General features: G+C 36.7%; 1 protein-coding gene across 6 annotated transcripts in view; it reads right to left on the bottom strand.

Moving 5' to 3' along the window:
- Spata1 (spermatogenesis associated 1) overlaps window positions 1-18,038 on the bottom strand; it is a 40,722-nt gene that overhangs the window by 9,126 nt on the left and 13,558 nt on the right. For 3 of the 6 annotated variants that reach the window (XM_057793151.1, XM_057793149.1, XM_057793150.1), the window contains 6 exons: window positions 11,416-11,509; window positions 10,761-10,821; window positions 8,492-8,600; window positions 7,729-7,854; window positions 2,746-2,942; window positions 60-158 (listed from right to left, as the gene is read on the bottom strand). In XM_057793151.1, coding sequence (XP_057649134.1) covers window positions 60-158; window positions 2,746-2,942; window positions 7,729-7,854; window positions 8,492-8,600; window positions 10,761-10,821; window positions 11,416-11,509 — 686 coding nt within the window. The remainder of the gene's footprint in view (window positions 1-59; window positions 159-2,745; window positions 2,943-7,728; window positions 7,855-8,491; window positions 8,601-10,760; window positions 10,822-11,415; window positions 11,510-18,038) is intronic. The other 3 variants (XM_057793153.1, XM_057793152.1, XM_057793154.1) reach the window with 3 other exon arrangements.

The following is an 18,038-nucleotide window of genomic DNA, read 5'->3' on the forward strand; positions in this document are numbered from 1 at the left end:
TCCAAACTATTTTATTTCAAGATGAATGTTATAATCTGATTAGAAGAAATATAGATTACCTTAACTTCTAATATGAGTTTCATTTTATCAGTATCCAATTTTCTCTTAAGTTGGTCAATTGCATGCTGTACTTCAGTGATCTGGATTATAAGGTAATTCTGTGTGAGACAGAAAATCATTTATTTAGAATAATATTTGTGTATTTAGTATAAAAGGCCTTATGAACATAAACTATGAAGTGATCACAAAAATAATCTATTTCAGAAAATCTTATTGTTTTGAGCAGATACTCAAACTCCTTTCTGTTGAGCTTGTGCTTTAGGAGTGACCTTCTCTCCTGTCCTACCTCTAATCATCTATTATTTTTAAAAACTGAGTCTGGCATCATGGCACATGCTTCTCAGTATTCAGAGGCTGGGGCAGAAGGATCTCAAGTTTGAGGCCAAACTGGGTAAGATCCTGTCTCAGAAAACAAAATGGATATTTGTAAAACTGACCATCAATTTAACATCAGTAACACTATTATCTTATGAAGATATTAGCAAACACTTTTTCTTGAAAAATGTATGCAGTACAGTTCTCTTTACTAAGAAGTTATTTAAGAATTTTATACCTCCATGTATGACTGTGGTGGCATAAATCTTTAATCCCAGCACTTAGGAAGCAGAGGCAGGCAATTTCTGAACTCAATGTTAGCCTGGTCAACAGAGTGAGTTCCAGGACAGCCAAGGCTACACAGAGAAACCCATTCTTAAAATACAGAAAACAAAACAACAAAAAAAGAATTTTAAACTTCCTTTGTGAATCAAATTCTCATGCTGAACTGAAGCATGATTAATAAAAACAGAGAGAAATTAGGGTTCAACCTGAAGGTCAGAAAAACAAAACAACCAGCCAATGGCTCTTACCTCTACCTCAGTCTGAAATGGCAATCCTACCTTCAGGAATCTCAGAATGAGACTGTGACTGAGAGCTGTCTCCTCCTGTTTTATAATCCTCTCTAGTTCTGGGATTAAAGGCGTGCACCACCTAGTTTCTATGGCAATAGTGTGGCTACTGGGATTAAAGGTGTGTGTTACTACTGCCTGCTCTGTAAGGCTGACTAGTGGGGCTGTTTTACTCTCTGGTCTTCTGGCAAGCTTTATTTATAAAATGCCACTACATAGAACCAATAAAATTATAAGATAAAAATATTAATTAGGCTAAAATAGTATTGAATAATATGTTAAGTAATTATTTTAGCCTATTTGGATTTTATTTAAATTTACCTAAAGTAGTAAAACATTATCTATTTCATCATGTCACTATCAAAGTGAAGTCATTATCAAAATTAACATCTTTAAATCTTTTGGACATGTAAGATAAATCTAATAAAAACAAACTTAATGAATGAATGCTGGTTTATTTTTGCCTATTTAATTATGTCGTAGAATTATACAATAAAGGATACTCTTGTCTGCGATGTAAGATTCAAGATTATCTCAAGAAAAAAAATGAGTTGATCAAAATTCCATGATTTAAAGAATTGCATAGAATATCAGTAATTTTGAGTTCTGTTGGTGCTGTAACTCCTTCTACCCATAGGACTACAGTGAGCTAGCTCTATTAGCACCTTACTCTTGTTTATCAGTTATTGATTTCTTTGTAATGCTAATAATCATCCTAAGGCAACCAGAGCATTTGTTACTGAATCAGAGTTATGCCTAGTTAACCTCCACAAGGCTAAAGGAAAGATTTTTATATTTCTTGACTCTGTGTCGTCGTAGGAAGCCTAGTAGAATCACTGTATCAAGGTTAAACATTGGAATGAAATAGTTGCCTTTCACTGTATCTAGGGTAAATATCAGAATGAATAGTTGTTTTCTGGAAGTTCTTAGACCTTAAAGATATCATCATGAAAAACAGTGATTGTTTTCTCTAAGCTACGGAGCTGTTTTTTTGAAGCAACTCTACAGCCTTTGCATGATTTTGGTCACAAGATGCTCCTGGCACACCAAGAGGTCTTGAATTTCTGGGTGTTGCAGACAGTGACAATAAGGACAAAAGTGGCAGGAGCGTGATAATTTCCTTCAGAAAACATACAGATTAGACCATGGCTTTGGTATGAGGAACCTGTTTACCCCCAAAACAACTTTTATGTGACTAAGCCTTTGCATGGCTGTTGGAAGTTCAGTTCATAGAAGCTGTTCCTCCTTGCTATGACAGAGAGCTGAAATTACATCTTGAAATGACCCTTTTTCAGAACACCCAAGCACTCTGGAACAGGTTTCTCTCCTGTTTTAAAAACTTATGATCTTGTTTTTTTGTTTTTTTTTGATTTTTGAGACAGGGTTTCTCTGTAGCTTTTTGGTTCCTGTCCCGGAACTAGCCCTTGTAGACCAGGCTGGCCTCGAACTCACAGAGATCCGCCTGCCTCTGCCTCCCAAGTGCTGGGATTAAAGGCGTGCGCCACCACTGCCCGGCTAAAACTTATGATCTTATTAGTCCCTTTCAACTCTACTGCTGTTCCTAGAAAAAAAGCTATCTTAGGAAGCCAACAATACCAACAGGGAGGAAATACCAGCGTCAAGGCCCTAAGAGACATTATCTTCTGACTTGTGCCTCCTCAGCAGGCTAGGGACTTTGTTTTTTACTCTCCAAGCAAGTTTTGCTCCAAGTAACCTGGAGAATCCTAAACAAAACACAAATTAAAGCATACTTCCTGCATAGGACTTTTCTAGAGGAAGGGAGAACAGTTAATAGTACCTTTGAATCTGAGATATTTGCCAGATTCCTTGGTCGCATCTTGATCTCCCTGGCTTCAAGCTGCATGAGGAGTTTTTTATAGTAAAGTTCCAAATCTTCTCGAAGTTTTGTTAAAATTTCCTCCAGTGATGCTGTGACTTTCTTGGTGTCCAAGTATTTTTTCTTCCAGCTATCACAGACTACAAACAAAACACAAACTACAGAAGTTATAGGTGGACACTGTTAAAGCAGTGGATCTCAACTTGTAGGCTGTCACCTCTTTGAAGATTAAATGACCCTTTCACAGGGTCGCCTAAGATAACTGGAAAACGCAGGTATTTACATTACAATTCATAATGGTAGCAAAATTACAGTTATGAAGTAGCAAAAAATAATTTTATGGTCAGGGAAACTACAACATGAGGAACTCTATTGAAGGATCACAAATTAGGAAGGTTGAGAGTCATTATGTTAAAGGACTAAAGTTTTAAGGTAGAAAGAATCCTAGAGTTAAAAAAAATACATATATATCAATCTAAAATATTTTCCTTCTTTCCTTCTTTTCAGTTCTTATAGACCAAAAGCTGAAAAAAAGTCTGCTAGATAGTAATATCCTTACTGCACTGGTTTGAATGAGACAGGCTCATATACTTGAAGGTTTAGTGCGAAGTTAGTAAAACTCAGAAGGATTGGGAGGTGTGGCCTTATCTGGAGATGTACCACTGGGGGTGAAGGAAGCAGACTTTAATGTTTCAAAAGTCCATGCCAGGCTCAGTGTCTCTGTCTCTCCCTCCCGCTTGTATCAGATGTAAGTTCCCAGGTACTACAGCAGTGTTATATCTGTCTGCTTGCTGCCATGCTTTCTGTCATCATGCTCATAGAAATCCTCTGAAACTGTTAACAAAGTCACCAACTAAATGCTTTTTGTTATAAGTTTCCTTGGTCTTGGTGTCTCTTCACAGCAATATAAAATAAGTAAGAGATAAGTTGGTACTAGGGTTTAGGGTATTGCTATGGCTGGTTAGCATGTTGAATGTGACTTTGAAGAGTGTCTGGCTGCTGTAAACTGGGTTTAACAGGCCATCCTACTAAGAACTTGAAGGACAGTAGTGATGGGAGCAATGTGGACTATGAGGCCCAGCTCAAGAGGTTTCAGAGGCGAACACTATTAGCAACTGGGTAGAGACAACTATTGTAATATTTTGGCAAAGAAAGTGGCTGCTTTTTGTTTTTCTCCTAATAATTTCCCTGAGGTTAAACTGAAGAGTTTTGGACTAACATTAAGGCCAACATAGTACTGACTGTGTCACATTGTTATTAGTGACCACTCATACATATCTAGAATGAACAAGAACAAGTGGAGCAAAAATACTCCTATGTTTGAGGAGCACAAGGAATGTAATACTGGAGTCAACTCCTGAGCACAAGGAAATGAGAAGTTTATACAAAGACCTGATGCTAAATGAAGAAAGGGAGAGAAAGCTCCAACGGGAGCAGAAGCCAGGAGCCAACCCAGTCCTGGGACACTGGCGGATCAGGACTAGATCCGTAGTCAGTGATCTCCACTGGAAACAGGTACAGGAGAGTAACGGCTGAGCGAGTGAGCCAGAGACCGCTGAGGGTCCAGATGTGAATTTGGGACCTCAAGGGAGTAGACCTAAGCCAGGACCCCTGTGGGTCTGGGCGTGAGTCTTGGACCTACCAGGAACTAGGCCTGACCAGGACCTCTGCCAGTCTGGGTGTGAATGAACCTGGGAACTCCGAGGGAATAGGCAGGAACCAGAGATCTCTGTGGGGCCAGGCATGAGTCTGGAACCTCGGAGGGAAAAGACTTGAGCCAGGACCTCTGTGGGTCCGGGCATTGGTCTGGGACATCAAAGGGAATAGACAGGAACCTGGAACCTCTGTGGGTCCGAGCATGAGTCTGGGACCTCTGAGGGAGTAAACCTGAGCCAGGTCTTCTGAGGTTCTGGGTGCACCCAAGCCTGGGAACTCCGAGGCAGCAGACTAGAACCAGACTTCTGCAGGAGGAGATCCAGACCAGAATTTACAGAAAGAGGGCAAAGCCAGCAACCTTGGCCAAAAAGGCCTGAGACAGCAAACTCCAAGGGAGCAGAGCAAAGCCCAGGAGTGCTGACCTATCTCCAGGAATACGGAGTAACCAACAGGGTAACTAGAACTGTGACACTGACTGTACCATGTGGAACAACCATCTGAGCTTTGGACTCACTGGTCCAGAAGATTATGCAACAGAATCTCAGACACCCCCAACCACACCTATTAGAGAAAAAGATGAGTAAAGGTAAGAACACATGCAACACCACAAAGAACAACACAACACCAGTAAAACCTAAAAACCCTACAACAGCAAGACCTAAACAACCAAATATGGATGAAGCAGAAGAAAATGACCTAAAAACTTCAAGAGAATGTTTGAAACTCTTAAAGAGGAAATGACAAATTCACTTAAAGAAATAGAGGAAAAGACAAAACAAAAAATTGGAAGACATCAGCAAATCACTTAAAGAAAACCAAGAAAAAAATAAAATATATGAAAGAAACTATTCAGGTCTTGAAAACTGAAATAGAGACAATAAAGAAAACACAAGCCGAGGGAATTATAGAAACAGAAATCATGAGAAAACAATCAAGAACCACAAACACAAGCATGAACAGCAGAATACAAGAGATGGAAAAGAGAATCTCAAGCACTGAAGATACAATAGAGGAAATAGACTCATCAGTAAAAGAAAACATTAAATCTAACAAAAGCTTAACCCAAAATATCAAGGGGATACAAAACAGAAAAGAAGTCAAACTCTCACTTTTTGCTGATGATATGATAGTTTACATAAGTGATCCCAAAAAGTTTACCAAGGAACTTCTACAACTGTGTAAACCCTATCTGTCCTGGAACTCACTGTATAGACCAGGCTGGGTTTGAACTTAGATATCAGCCTGCCTCTGCTTACCAAGTGCTGGGATTAAAGGTGTGTGTCACAATACTTGGTCCCCAAATGTTTTTAAGATTGTGTAATCTAGTTTAAAATCCTCCAAGAGCTTCCAAGAGCTTCTAATCTTATTTATAATAAAATCCAATCTTTTGACTTGGGTTTTCTGATTTTCTCACTTTTTTGCCTACATTTCACTTTATTTAACATGCTCTATCTACCCTGGGCATTTTTCACTACCACAAGGCCATCCTTATCTCTTCACTTGGATATTTACTATTCCTCTTATGCAGACTGTTATTTCTTTACAATGCCTGCCTCATTAATCTGATTTGGGTATCTCTATTCAGAAATGACTTCCTGGGAACCCTAGCTAAAGTACCATGCTACATTCCTTTCAACTGTATGTGTGTGTTTGCCTACATGCCCATCTGGGCACCATGTGTGTGCATTGTCCATAGGGGTCAGAAGGTAGTACTAGATACTCTGGAACTGGAATTACAGGTGACTGAAAACTGTTACAAGGTTTTTCAGACTTGAACCTGGATCACCTAAAAGAGCAGCTGGTTCTCTTACTGCCAAGCCACCTCTCCAGCCAACTGTGCTCTTTTAAATTAGTTTTGAAATTCTGATCACTAGTTGATATTGTCTTATTGTCAGTCCCCTACTGTTTGGAATCACATTCCTCATAGCAGGGCCAAGTCCAGGTCGATTCTGTTCATTGTTGCATCCTTAGTATTTAAATTAATACTTAGCACATAGCAGGATCACTAAATATCTGATATTTTGTGTGTGTAGGTGAGCATGTACATTTCTTCTGAAGTAAAAAGTGACTCAATTTTCATTTTAGATATGAAAAGAGTAAGACGCACAAGAAAAAGGAAACTTGCCTAAGTAAAAGACTGACTTAGTATTAGAATCTAGGCCCCATAACTTCTAGTCCAGTGTTAATTTGACTCTTTCAGTATTACTCAGGGTTAAGTCACTACTTCAAGGCAACAATTCAATATTCTTAAGCACATTCTTCATAGCTTACGAAATGGTCCATGGCCTTCAGTCACTTTGAGGATTGAAACTTTTAGTATTTTGCTATAAATTAAGAATTCTACAATAGATCAATTCCACATATGGCTTTTTCTTCATAATCCTCAAATGCAACTCAAAATGAAGGCTTCACAAACCATTTACTATTTCTCAAACAACCATCTTATACTTTCCTTGCTCTGGCTCATATTTCCATTCATTCCTACTAGCTCGAATCATATTGCTTCTGGTTTTATTGCAAGAAAATGACTTTCCCCCTTAAGTTCCCTCATTCATTCATATTAGCAAAGCAGCAAGGCACATATACCCCCAAATTAAGCAGCTAAGGCAGTTCAAAGACCTAAAGATGGCTTCTAGAGTTAGTGATACATGACCTGGAATGACCTGTTAGAAACAACCCAGTGAGCTGAGCAGAAGCAAGTGAGAGAAAGATCAGTTGATGACTAGGGAAGAACATGGTGGAAGGCATGAAGCCACGGGACACACTTGGACCCTAGTGCATCCAACTCCTTCTGGAAGGCTTTGTTTCTTCCATCCAGTTTATGTGTTCCTCCTTTAAATTTCTACACATACAATTGTGAATTTCCTCTATAAAGCACTAGACATGATGTATCATTTATTCTTAACTTGGTTATCATTTTCCTGACTGTATAGCTATTGTATCTTCTCAGCCCCTATGACAGTGTCTAAATATGCTAAACACTTTATATTTACTTAATGAGGGAAAGAATTTGAGTTTTGATAGCAAAAATATTTGAGTTTTAATTTACAAAGCCTTATGCAAAGCATTTATTACTTAAAATCAAATGATTATTTTTTATATTAATGTACTTCAATTACATATTATATTCTATATTAATGTACTTGTATTTATGTATTAATGTACTTCAATTATGTACTGTAACAAGTGAGACAATTATTATGAATGTATTAGTTATACTGAAACTATCAATTTTGTAGAATTTAGGGTTAGTTTTCTTTATAGTTATAAAATCTTAAATAAACTTACCACGATATTGTTTTGATTTATTTTGCTCAAATAGCTTTTCAACTTTTTTTAATAGTTCTTCTCTAATATTTTCCAGATATTTTCTTTCTTCCTTTACTTGTTTCATTTGTTCAATAATCTTCTCTCCTAGAGAGATTATAACCCATACTCATCAATTCTGAAAAGCTAAAAGATGGTTCATATCCCAAAAGACAGAGTTAAAAACCTGAAAGTGTATAAAAAAGAACAAAATTTATTCAGAATGTTTTTCTTTCTGCTCTTACCACTATGGAGAATATGGAGGAGACATTTTGATTTGCTTGGGTTTATAAAATAGTATATTTCTTCTGCATTTACAAAGATGTGTGAAACTAGAAAGTCAGATTAAGTTATCCTTTTATTTTTTTTAGTTTCCTTATTTTTGGTAAATTTATTTCAGGCCCAAAGTTACTGTGCTTATTTATATCTTATACAGAAAATGCATATTTGAGATTGAAATATTAGTGACTAAATATACAGTGTAGTCAACATAAAATTAATATGATTTATAATATATAATATATAGTACAATATTTATAACAAAATTTGCCATTTAACTATTTTCAGTGTAGTTAAGTGGCATTACCATTCTTACAATGTTTTATAACCATTCCCACCACCTACCTCCATAAGTCTAAAAGATTCATAAATGCAAACTTTTTGGCCATTAAATTATAACTCTTCATTAACACAGTTAACTGTGCCTCACAGAGATATTCGTACTTATGGTGTTACAAATACTTACTCTCGATTTTTAACAAAGAGGAATCTGTTAATCTTGAAGAAACTCGCTGAGAAGGAAATGAAGGGAAATCAATAAGATCTGGTAGGGTGATGTGCTCCTTGTCACGCACCTGAAAGCAAGCAGGAGAATGAGCAGAACTGACAGTGTGAAGCATTCTGTAGTCTGTCCACAGTGTGTGCTCAAGCACACCGGCAATGTCCTTTTTATTACATAGTGATGAACCCCAATTCTACATTTGCAGCTAGAGATTATTTCTCATCTCTCGTCTCTGCATTTCACTATGGCTTGGACATTTTATGAAGACAGTATAAACAAAGGCTTTAAAACTTCATTATCTTTCTAAGTGTGATTTCTGTTTAAGATTTCTGATCTTAGTCACTCAAAATAATAGCTTCTGAAAGTTTTTAAGATGGTCATTGACTTTTTTTCACCCTGTCAATTTTGATAATTTATACTTGCCAAAAAAATTAATGAGATGAGTCTACCACATTTTCAAAATGTTAGCATATTGCTTTGTATCTATCTTACTGTTACAAGCCCTACCTTCTCTGCTTATATTTAAAGTTCCTCAACTTTTCCTCCCTCCCTCCTCCTCCTCTTGTATGTATATACTTGTTTTTGTATCTGGTGTATGCCTGATAGGGGTTTAGAGGACAACTTGCAGGACTCACTTCTCTCCTTCCATCAAGTTGGTCCTGGTGTCATCAAGCTTTGTGTTAAATTCCTTAACCTGCTGAACCATCTTGCCAATTCTTGCCTTAATTTTCTTAATTTTCATATTTTTACCTGTTCTTGATAACTCAAGTCTTGCCATGCTATGATGACAGCATAAGGTCACAGAATCCTGCATTTTACATGCAAGTGTGGAAATAGGAACTCTACCCCAGAGTGTGGCCAGGAGCTCACAATTAAGCAAAGTTGGACGCACACTTTCTATTACAGAGCACTATATATAGACAGCACAGAAATGTCAACTCTGCTCCATTCTAGAGTGGAAGGACTCCACCAAGAGCGATATTTGGTAGATCATAGCACTTTGAATGAGTGGGTCCAAAAGCAAGCAACTGAAAACACAAGACTGGAGATGGCTATCACGAGCAGAAAGTTTCTGAAGGAGGAAGGGAAGTGCTTTGAAACAAGAGCTGTTTCTTGGAGGCTAATGGCCAAGATGAGAGTTCCGTTGAGTTAAGTTAGTAGAAAACAGCTGCTCAGCTACTGAAAATGCCTGTATTTGCTATGGCTGCAGGAAGGAAAGGTTTATTTCAGCTCTAGTTTCAGTGATCTCAGTCCACAGCTGGTTTTCTCTAGTAATGATGTGTCTGTGATGAGGCAGACACATGGCCACATGACTGTGTGATCCAGAAAACTACCTCAGAGTAGCCAGGCACCAGAACAAGAATGTCTACCAATGGACTTCTTCCGTCCTCTCCTTGTATTCTGTACAGATCCCCAGCATGCTGGAGGGTGGTGTCTCCATTTAGGATCTTCACCACTATCTCTCTCTAAACACCATCATAGACACAGTCAGAAATGAGCCTTACTAATTCCTAGCCATATTTCAATCCAATTAAGTCAACAATCAATATTTATAATTATATCTACCTCATAAGATTTGGTGTTGTTTGCAGGGGCAAGGAAATTAAATGAATTGGTATTTGTAAAATCCTTAGAATAATCCCTGGTGATAAATCTAGTATTACTAGCATCTTATTAGTGTCCTAATTCATGCTGCAGATATTTACAAAATTCTCTCCATGTTTTCACTTCTTCAGAATAAACTGGCAATATAAATACTGTCCATTAGGTCTTTTAGACTGTTCCTAGACACATGAAACAGCACATCCAAAGCCACACTGCTAGTAACTGAGAGTTGATAATAACATCAACCACTACTATCTATCCTTTCAACACATGCAAGAAATCTGATCTAAAAGCTGCGTTAATGAAATATACCTATCAGTATATTCAATTACAAATTATCTAATAAAACCACCAATTAAAGGTTAAAGTACCTTAAAAATAATGAAAGCATTTTTAAAAAATGATCTAAAAAGCTATTGTGGATAACATTTTCATCCCACTTACTTAGGCATATTATTTCTTCACCAAAGCAGAAATAAAAATTGAACCACTAAAGATATTACTGATATTACAACGTATCTATGGAATTATAAATAAAAGTGGGCATTTAAGATATAGCTAAAATTTTAATTTCTGTATTATTAGTATGTTGCAATGCTACATTTAGGTAAAAATTTTAATACCATACCGGTTTGGCCTGCCATCTATTGATAGCTGTATTATCATCATCATCTTTCCAAAGATATGGACTTAAAAGAGAATAAGATTTGAAAGTCATTAAAACTTTATTCCATGAGTATTAGAAACTACATGTTCATACATAAGTGATGCTATATAAATACAAACATAACTTTGAAAATGTTTAAAGTTAACCTCAAAGCCATATGGGTGGCTTATATCAGTTTTCCTAACTTTTTCCATGGATAAAGCAGAAGACTGCTTGAGCCTAGGAGCTTAGGACCAGCCTGGGCATCAGAGTGCAACCCCACCTCTTATTTAAAAAAAAAAAAAAAAAGGCTCATACTGATGCTGGGCTATCTATTTTATTTCAAACTCATTAATAATCAACATAAATTATATTTAAAATGAGTAGTAAAATGAGACATCTCTATGGATCCATTATGGTAGGGTTAAAAATAATTAAGTTTCTCGAAAAATCAAAAAAAAAACCTAAAATTAATTAAAAGTTTTAGAAACATAATTCTTTTGTAAATAAAATGACTTTGCTTATACAATTGTTGCTTAATTTGAAAAGACTGTAATCTAAATATTGTATAAATAAATACATTCTTTTCCTTATACTCCAGATTAGGGTATGTGTAATTACCATTTATACCAATTACCTTTTTAGCTTTCCCAAACAATCATTTGACTCTTCCAATGATCCTGGCACCTCAGAACTTCCATGGTGGTTTTGTGTAGTCTGGCTTTCCTCAGCTGATGTTTATGGTCATGCATGGCAAATAAAGCACAATTATTAGTAAATATAAGTATAATAAGTATTATATAGTAATAATATAGTAAAACAAGCATTGTTTTCATATGTGTATCTTATAATCTTATGTCACAAACTTTGCAAATACAAATGCATATTTTCCAGAATAAGTTTCACAAAATATTAGTTCATATGAATAAGATTCTCTAGTGAACTCAATTGATCCCCCACCCTCATCAACAAAACAAACACCTACATGTGCACACTTGCTATTGCATATTTCTTTATGTGCAACATAAATCTGAAAGAGGAAATAAGTTCGTTTTTATCAGACTTAAGTCTTCATAAAACCTTTTGTCTAAAGATATTTTTTTAAATAATCTGAGAAACCTACTAAAGAAAATGCTGGTATGAAAACAGAAGGAAACTTTCACATACACTTTCACTTGTAAAATCTCCCTTTTTAAAATAGAATTCTAGGGGATGGAGAGATGGTTCAGCAGCTAAAGAACATTGACTACTCTTCCAGAACACCCAGGTTCAATTCCCAGCACCCACACAGTAGCTAATAGCCTCCAATGGATCTGATATCCTCTTCTGGCCTCCGAAGCAGTGGCATATGTATGGTGCACAGACACTGATGCAGGCAATACATCCATACACAGAAAATAATTTTTAAAAAATGAATCTTTAAAAATTTTAAAGAACAATAATTTTTTCAAATATACCTTTATTAGTGAAGACTATTTATAAATCTCTATTTGTAAAGATCCATGGGCCTAACTGATAATGTAGACCTTTGTAGATTATTTCCCCCTAAAATCAGTATCTAAAAATTTATTTAAAAATAGTGAGCCAAATTAACATTTTAAAAGTAACTTTACAAAGCTTGTCAAATTATTTTGTGGGGGCTGGAGAGATGGTTCATGGACTGCTCTTCCAAAGGATCTGGGTCTGACTCCCAACATCCACATGGTGGCTGACAACTACCTGCAATTCTTATCCTAGGGGATCCAATGTCCTCTACTGTCCTCTCTGGACACTGCATGAATGTGGTGCACAGACAAAAACATGAAGGCAAAACCCAAAACACATAAAGAAAGCATTTTTTTTTCAGCTTGAAGCTAAAGCACTTTAAATTTAGCTACCACATTCCCAGTTGATATTGACAAAGTCAAGCAAATGGGAATTTTCAAAATGATATAATTAATGTTAAATGAATAAAAACTGGATATAATAGCTGCTTAAAAGTAACAATGAAACACCACCCTGCTACCCCCAGAAAAGAAATGACAATGCAAAACCTAGTAGATTTGTGGGTCCATTTTGGTAGGAATATAAGGACACATATTTGTCATTTCTACCATCAATAAAAAGTAGGGCAACAAGTAATATCTATGCAACTGTGCTTGTTTGTGACAAAGGTTAAGAGAAATTTAAGCAAAGAAAAGGCATTTGACAGTACAGAGTACTAATAATACTTATAACATTTTAAATCAATAAAGAAAATTCAATATGCCTCTAGTCCAGTGTATAAACATGGGCTTTTAACAAAACCATGCTCAAGTCCTGGCATTAACATAGCAGGTATGACATCATTCTTTCCTCCTCTTGAAAGTGGCTTAGTGCTGAAGCACGCTATCTAAGCCTTAGAAGTCCCTGACTTCAAGATCTTATTTCAATCCCAACTGTCATTTTCCTAGATCAGTGCCCATGTCTTTTCTTCTTATTGTTACTTAAATTGTGTTTCTAGAATGGAAATGCAACCCTGTCAAATACTCCAGGTGACTTCCACTGTTCACTGAATTCATTAGCTTGTACAAAGTTCTTCAATCCTTACCTATCTCTCCAGAAATATAAATTCACAGTACATTTCTAACCCCTCTCCTCATACTACAATGGTATTAAATACTTGAACACATCACCATTAACTAAATCCTGAAAATTCCACCCACATCATGGTTATATGGAGGAAGCATTCTGAAGGTATTCATGTCAGCATTTAAAAAGTTTCAGAATTTGGGGTATTTTGATTTTGGAGCACTGGACGTCAAATTTCAGATCAGGGATGTCCACATCTCTGTTTCTCCCTTTTTAATAAACCTGTCGACCATACCCTTTGCATGTTCTTCACCAGGCATTTTCCAGTGAAGATGATTCACATTTGGGAGACTGAATAGGGTGAATAATAAGAAAGGAAATGATCTCAGGTCTTCTCTTCTACACAAAATAGACTAATAGAATATTTTCAAGAAACTTTTTTCTTTATTAACCTAAACAGTAAAAATGATGATTCTTCTTGAAAATTTATTGCTATGCCAATAAACAGCTATATTACAAACCAAAATAGGATGGATGAATTAAAATATACAGCTTGAAAAGTCTCAAAAATATATTTGGTTAAGCACCAAACTGTGGATTGCTATTACTAACACCCATCTTATTGGCAAAGAATTCTAAATGAATAAACAGTAAGATACACAGTTCTTGGTTGGGAAGGCATGGTGGTGTTCAAGGTTATAGAGGAGGCTTGTGGTTCTGGTGGCAGTACTACATGGCAGGTGCTTGTCACATGGAAATGTCCAGGAAACCAAGAGCGTGTGGGAGCAGTGGAGCTGCCCTACAACCCTGCTGCACCAATGGTCTTATGTTTGTTCGCTAGGTCCTGTTGTGGAATAATCTTTTTTGTACACTGTGAAGATATGTTATTCTGATTGGTTCAATAAAAAGCTGAATGGATGGCAAATAGCTAGGCAGGATTTCCGGGCAGAGAGGACACTGGGAAGAAGGCAGCAGAGTCACCAACCAGAGGCAGTATACCCAGGATAAGCATAATGGAGATGAGGCAACAAGCATGTGTAAGAATGTAGATTTAAAAATGTGAATTAATTTAATTTATAAGAACTAGTTAGGCCGGGCGGTGGTGGCGCACGCCTTTAATCCCAGCACTTGGGAGGCAGAGGCAGGCAGATCTCTGTGAGTTCGAGACCAGCCTGGTCTACAAGAGCTAGTTCCAGGACAGGCTCCAAAACCACAGAGAAACCCTGTCTCGAAAAACCAAAAAAAAAAAAAAAAAAAAAAAAAAAAAAAAAAAAAAAAAAAAAAGAACTAGTTAGAAACAAGTCTAAGCTAAGGCCAAGCTGTCATAATAAGGCTCTGTGACAATTTTGTAAGCTGGTGGACCAAACAGAAATCTGTTTACAAATGGCGTCCAATGTGGGGGCTTGCATATCCAAACAGGGGCTGAGAAACTAAGAAAAGATCTGCACAAGGATCCAGATGCAATTTCCTAGTCCTGAAGTACCTCAGGTAGACTGGTGCCTGAGAGCTGGAGCCAGCTGCCAGTGCAATGTGCAAAGCTGAGCCAGGCTGGAGGCTGCTGACACAGCAGCTTAACATTTGTCTCACAATCAGAGAAGGCTGCAAATGCTCAGGAAAGACAGATCAGACAGGAAAAAAATCTCTAAACAAGCTACAATGTGTTTAAAAAACAGCATAGGCTTACTAGAAAAGAAAATGGGTATGGACAGATAGATATATCTATATAGACAGAAAAAATAAATGGTTTACAAAAAGATAAAGTCTTTAAAGGGGGAGTAAAATAATATAAATAGGATAAGCCTTGTAAAGATGAAAAACATACAGAGATTATGTATGGTGTTAAGTTTAAACTTTGAATCCTAATGAACAGGGAACGACAGCTGTCGGGAGACAAAGGATTGTGGAAGGAACTGCTGAATTAAACCAGCCTAGATACTTTAGGAAAGCCTTAATTTTAGATGGAAGTCAGAAAGGCTATAGATTTACTCAAGATTGATTGAGATGAGATTTGATTGGGGAAGACTCCCTGAAAATCCTGGCTATAGACATAAAGAAATCAACCTAAAAAAACTACAAGTGACATATCTTGTAGTCAATAAAACATAAAATAAAAAATTATCTTTAGCTGACTTGTGCAAACTGCATATTCCATATTTGTGTTAATACAGATATATATGTTACCTTTGAAAGTTTGTGTGTTTTTAAAGCAAGGGGACCAGACACCAATTAAAATGGGTGACCCAGGTGATCCAGCCTCTCAGATGCCTCTGCTGCAGTTTCCTCAGAGTCCTACATCCAGAACAGCTTCAAAGCTGCTGGCTGTGATAGTTCAGCTTCACAGATTACTCCAGCCAGGATTACAAATAAGCCATATGCTTTCCCATTGAACAGAAACTGAATAACAAATGTTATGACTAGTTTTCCCAGGAGTCAACAATCCCAAGAAGTGGGGTAGGTGGTCATTTAGTGGGTTGTGAATGTTTGTCATCATTTAGGGGTTTGGTGACAAATTGTTACTGGTCATGGTCAGAGAGAAAGTAAAACAAAGGAGATTAGATTCAGGGATCTCTTTCTGAAGGGAGAAGGGGGATATAGTATAGAAATGATGGAATAAAAGGATGTTGAGTCTACTTTTGAACAACCACTAGTCTCAGATATTTTACATTGGTACAGATTTTGTATACTGATATAAAAAAGTTATTTTTGTTATACTGTATATGTGTTTCCATTATTGTTTAAGATAGTGTACTCATGCAGCTCATTTAAAAACTTAATATAAAATTTTAGTCCTTGAAATCTACTTAGAATAAAGAAATACAGGTTAATTGTTAGTCATCTATAGCAATCAAACTTATGTCAGCTATGTTTTCATGCAAAGATGTATTTTAGATAGGTGATCTTAGAACACTTCAAAGACCTACAAAATATAGCATTTAAAATGTTTTAATAACATAGGCTTTTCATGACACATCTGCTCCTAGCAGTACCAATGTACTTCAAAAAAAAATTGATGGGCATCAAAGAACTTCCATATGAAGTTTGCTTTCTGTGCAGTAAAAGCTAGCCACTTATGCAAGAACTCATGCTTGCCTCAACTTCTGACAATATGCTATCCAAGTTGGATGGGCAGAACACAAACGAAGGTGACTGCTAAACTTTTCCAAGCCAAGGTAGGACAGTCCTTCAAAATTCCTGCTTTACAGAAAGGTCTGTCAGATATTCTAGGCCAATAGGCCAAAGATGGACTCATCAATGTTACAGAGGAACCCTGGGGTGACTGTCCAGGCAGCCAGTTATCTCTGTTGTTCCATAGTTTTAGAAGTTGCTTTTACTGCACTTCCTGTTTACTCAAGTATGTTTATACTTCTTGGGTCTTTGATGGAGATTTAAGACTAGATAGTTATGATTTTACAGTTTTCCTTGTTACCAAATTCAGAAAAGAAACATGAGATATGTAAAGTTTATAAGGTTGAGAAACATAAAAGCGTAAGCTGTTTATCTAAAATTTTTTTTTTTTTTTGATTTTTCGAGACAGGGTTTCTCCGTAGCTTTTTTGGTTACTATCCTGGAACTAGCTCTTCTAGACCAGGCTGGCCTCGAACTCACAGAGATCTGCCTGCCTCCCGAGTGCTGGGATTAAAGGTGTACGCCACCACCGCCTGGCTAAAAAATGTTTTAAGATCTAAAAAGAGCTGGATGGTGGTGGTGCACACCTTTAATCTCCGCATTCAGGAGGCAGAGGCAGGCAGATCTCTGTGAGTTCAAGGCCAGTCTGGTCTACAAGAGCGAGTTCCAGGGCAGGCTCCAAAACTACAGAGAAACCATCTTGGAAAAAAAAAATCTAAAAAGATATTTTTAGGATGGTAATACAAGTTACGACAAAAGGTGGTTTAGGTATAAAACTTGGTACTAAGGATGCATAATGGAGTATTATCTCTAAATTTTCCAAATACAAATGGACTTAACATTGTGAATGTAATTCTTTCCTGATAATTGTTCTTATATAGTTTTACTATGCAATAGAATTAAAACCTTCCTTTTTTTAAGACAAAAAGGGGAAAATATGAAATAATCTTTTGTACGCTGTGAAGATGTGTCAGTCACTGTTTGATTTTATAAAACACTGGACAGTCAATAGCTAGTCAGGATTTCTAGGCAGAAAGGATGCTGGGAAGAAGGCAGAGTTGCCAGACAGAGGTATAATAAGCAGGATGGGTACAATGGATGGAGGCAATGAGCACATGGAAGAACACAGATTTAAAAAAAAAAGGGTTAATTTAAGTTATAAGATCAAGTTAGAAACAAGCTAAGGCTGAGCTTTCATAATTAATAAAAATATCCATGTGATTATTTGGGAGCTGGCTGGTGGGAGAGAAAAAGATTCATTACAAGGCCCCACATGCAGGCTTCCACAACTTCCTAAAACAACACTACAAGCTGGGGACCAGATGTTCACACACATGCACCTGTAGAGGATATTCGTATTCAAGCTATGACATTCCACCTCCCACTCCTACAGGCTCATGGTCCAAAGGTTCCACAAGCTTCCTAAAACTTCACCAGCATTTGGAGACAAAATCTTCAAATACATGGTCTTACAAAAACATTTTATATTCAAAAAATAATATCAACAATATTTGGAACACATATATCAAAATTGTGACAAGTTACTTCTGAGTAGTAGAATCATTATTAACCTTTATTATTTAT

Source organism: Chionomys nivalis, chromosome 18 (assembly GCF_950005125.1).
Source record: "Chionomys nivalis chromosome 18, mChiNiv1.1, whole genome shotgun sequence".
NCBI lineage: Eukaryota > Metazoa > Chordata > Mammalia > Rodentia > Cricetidae > Chionomys > Chionomys nivalis.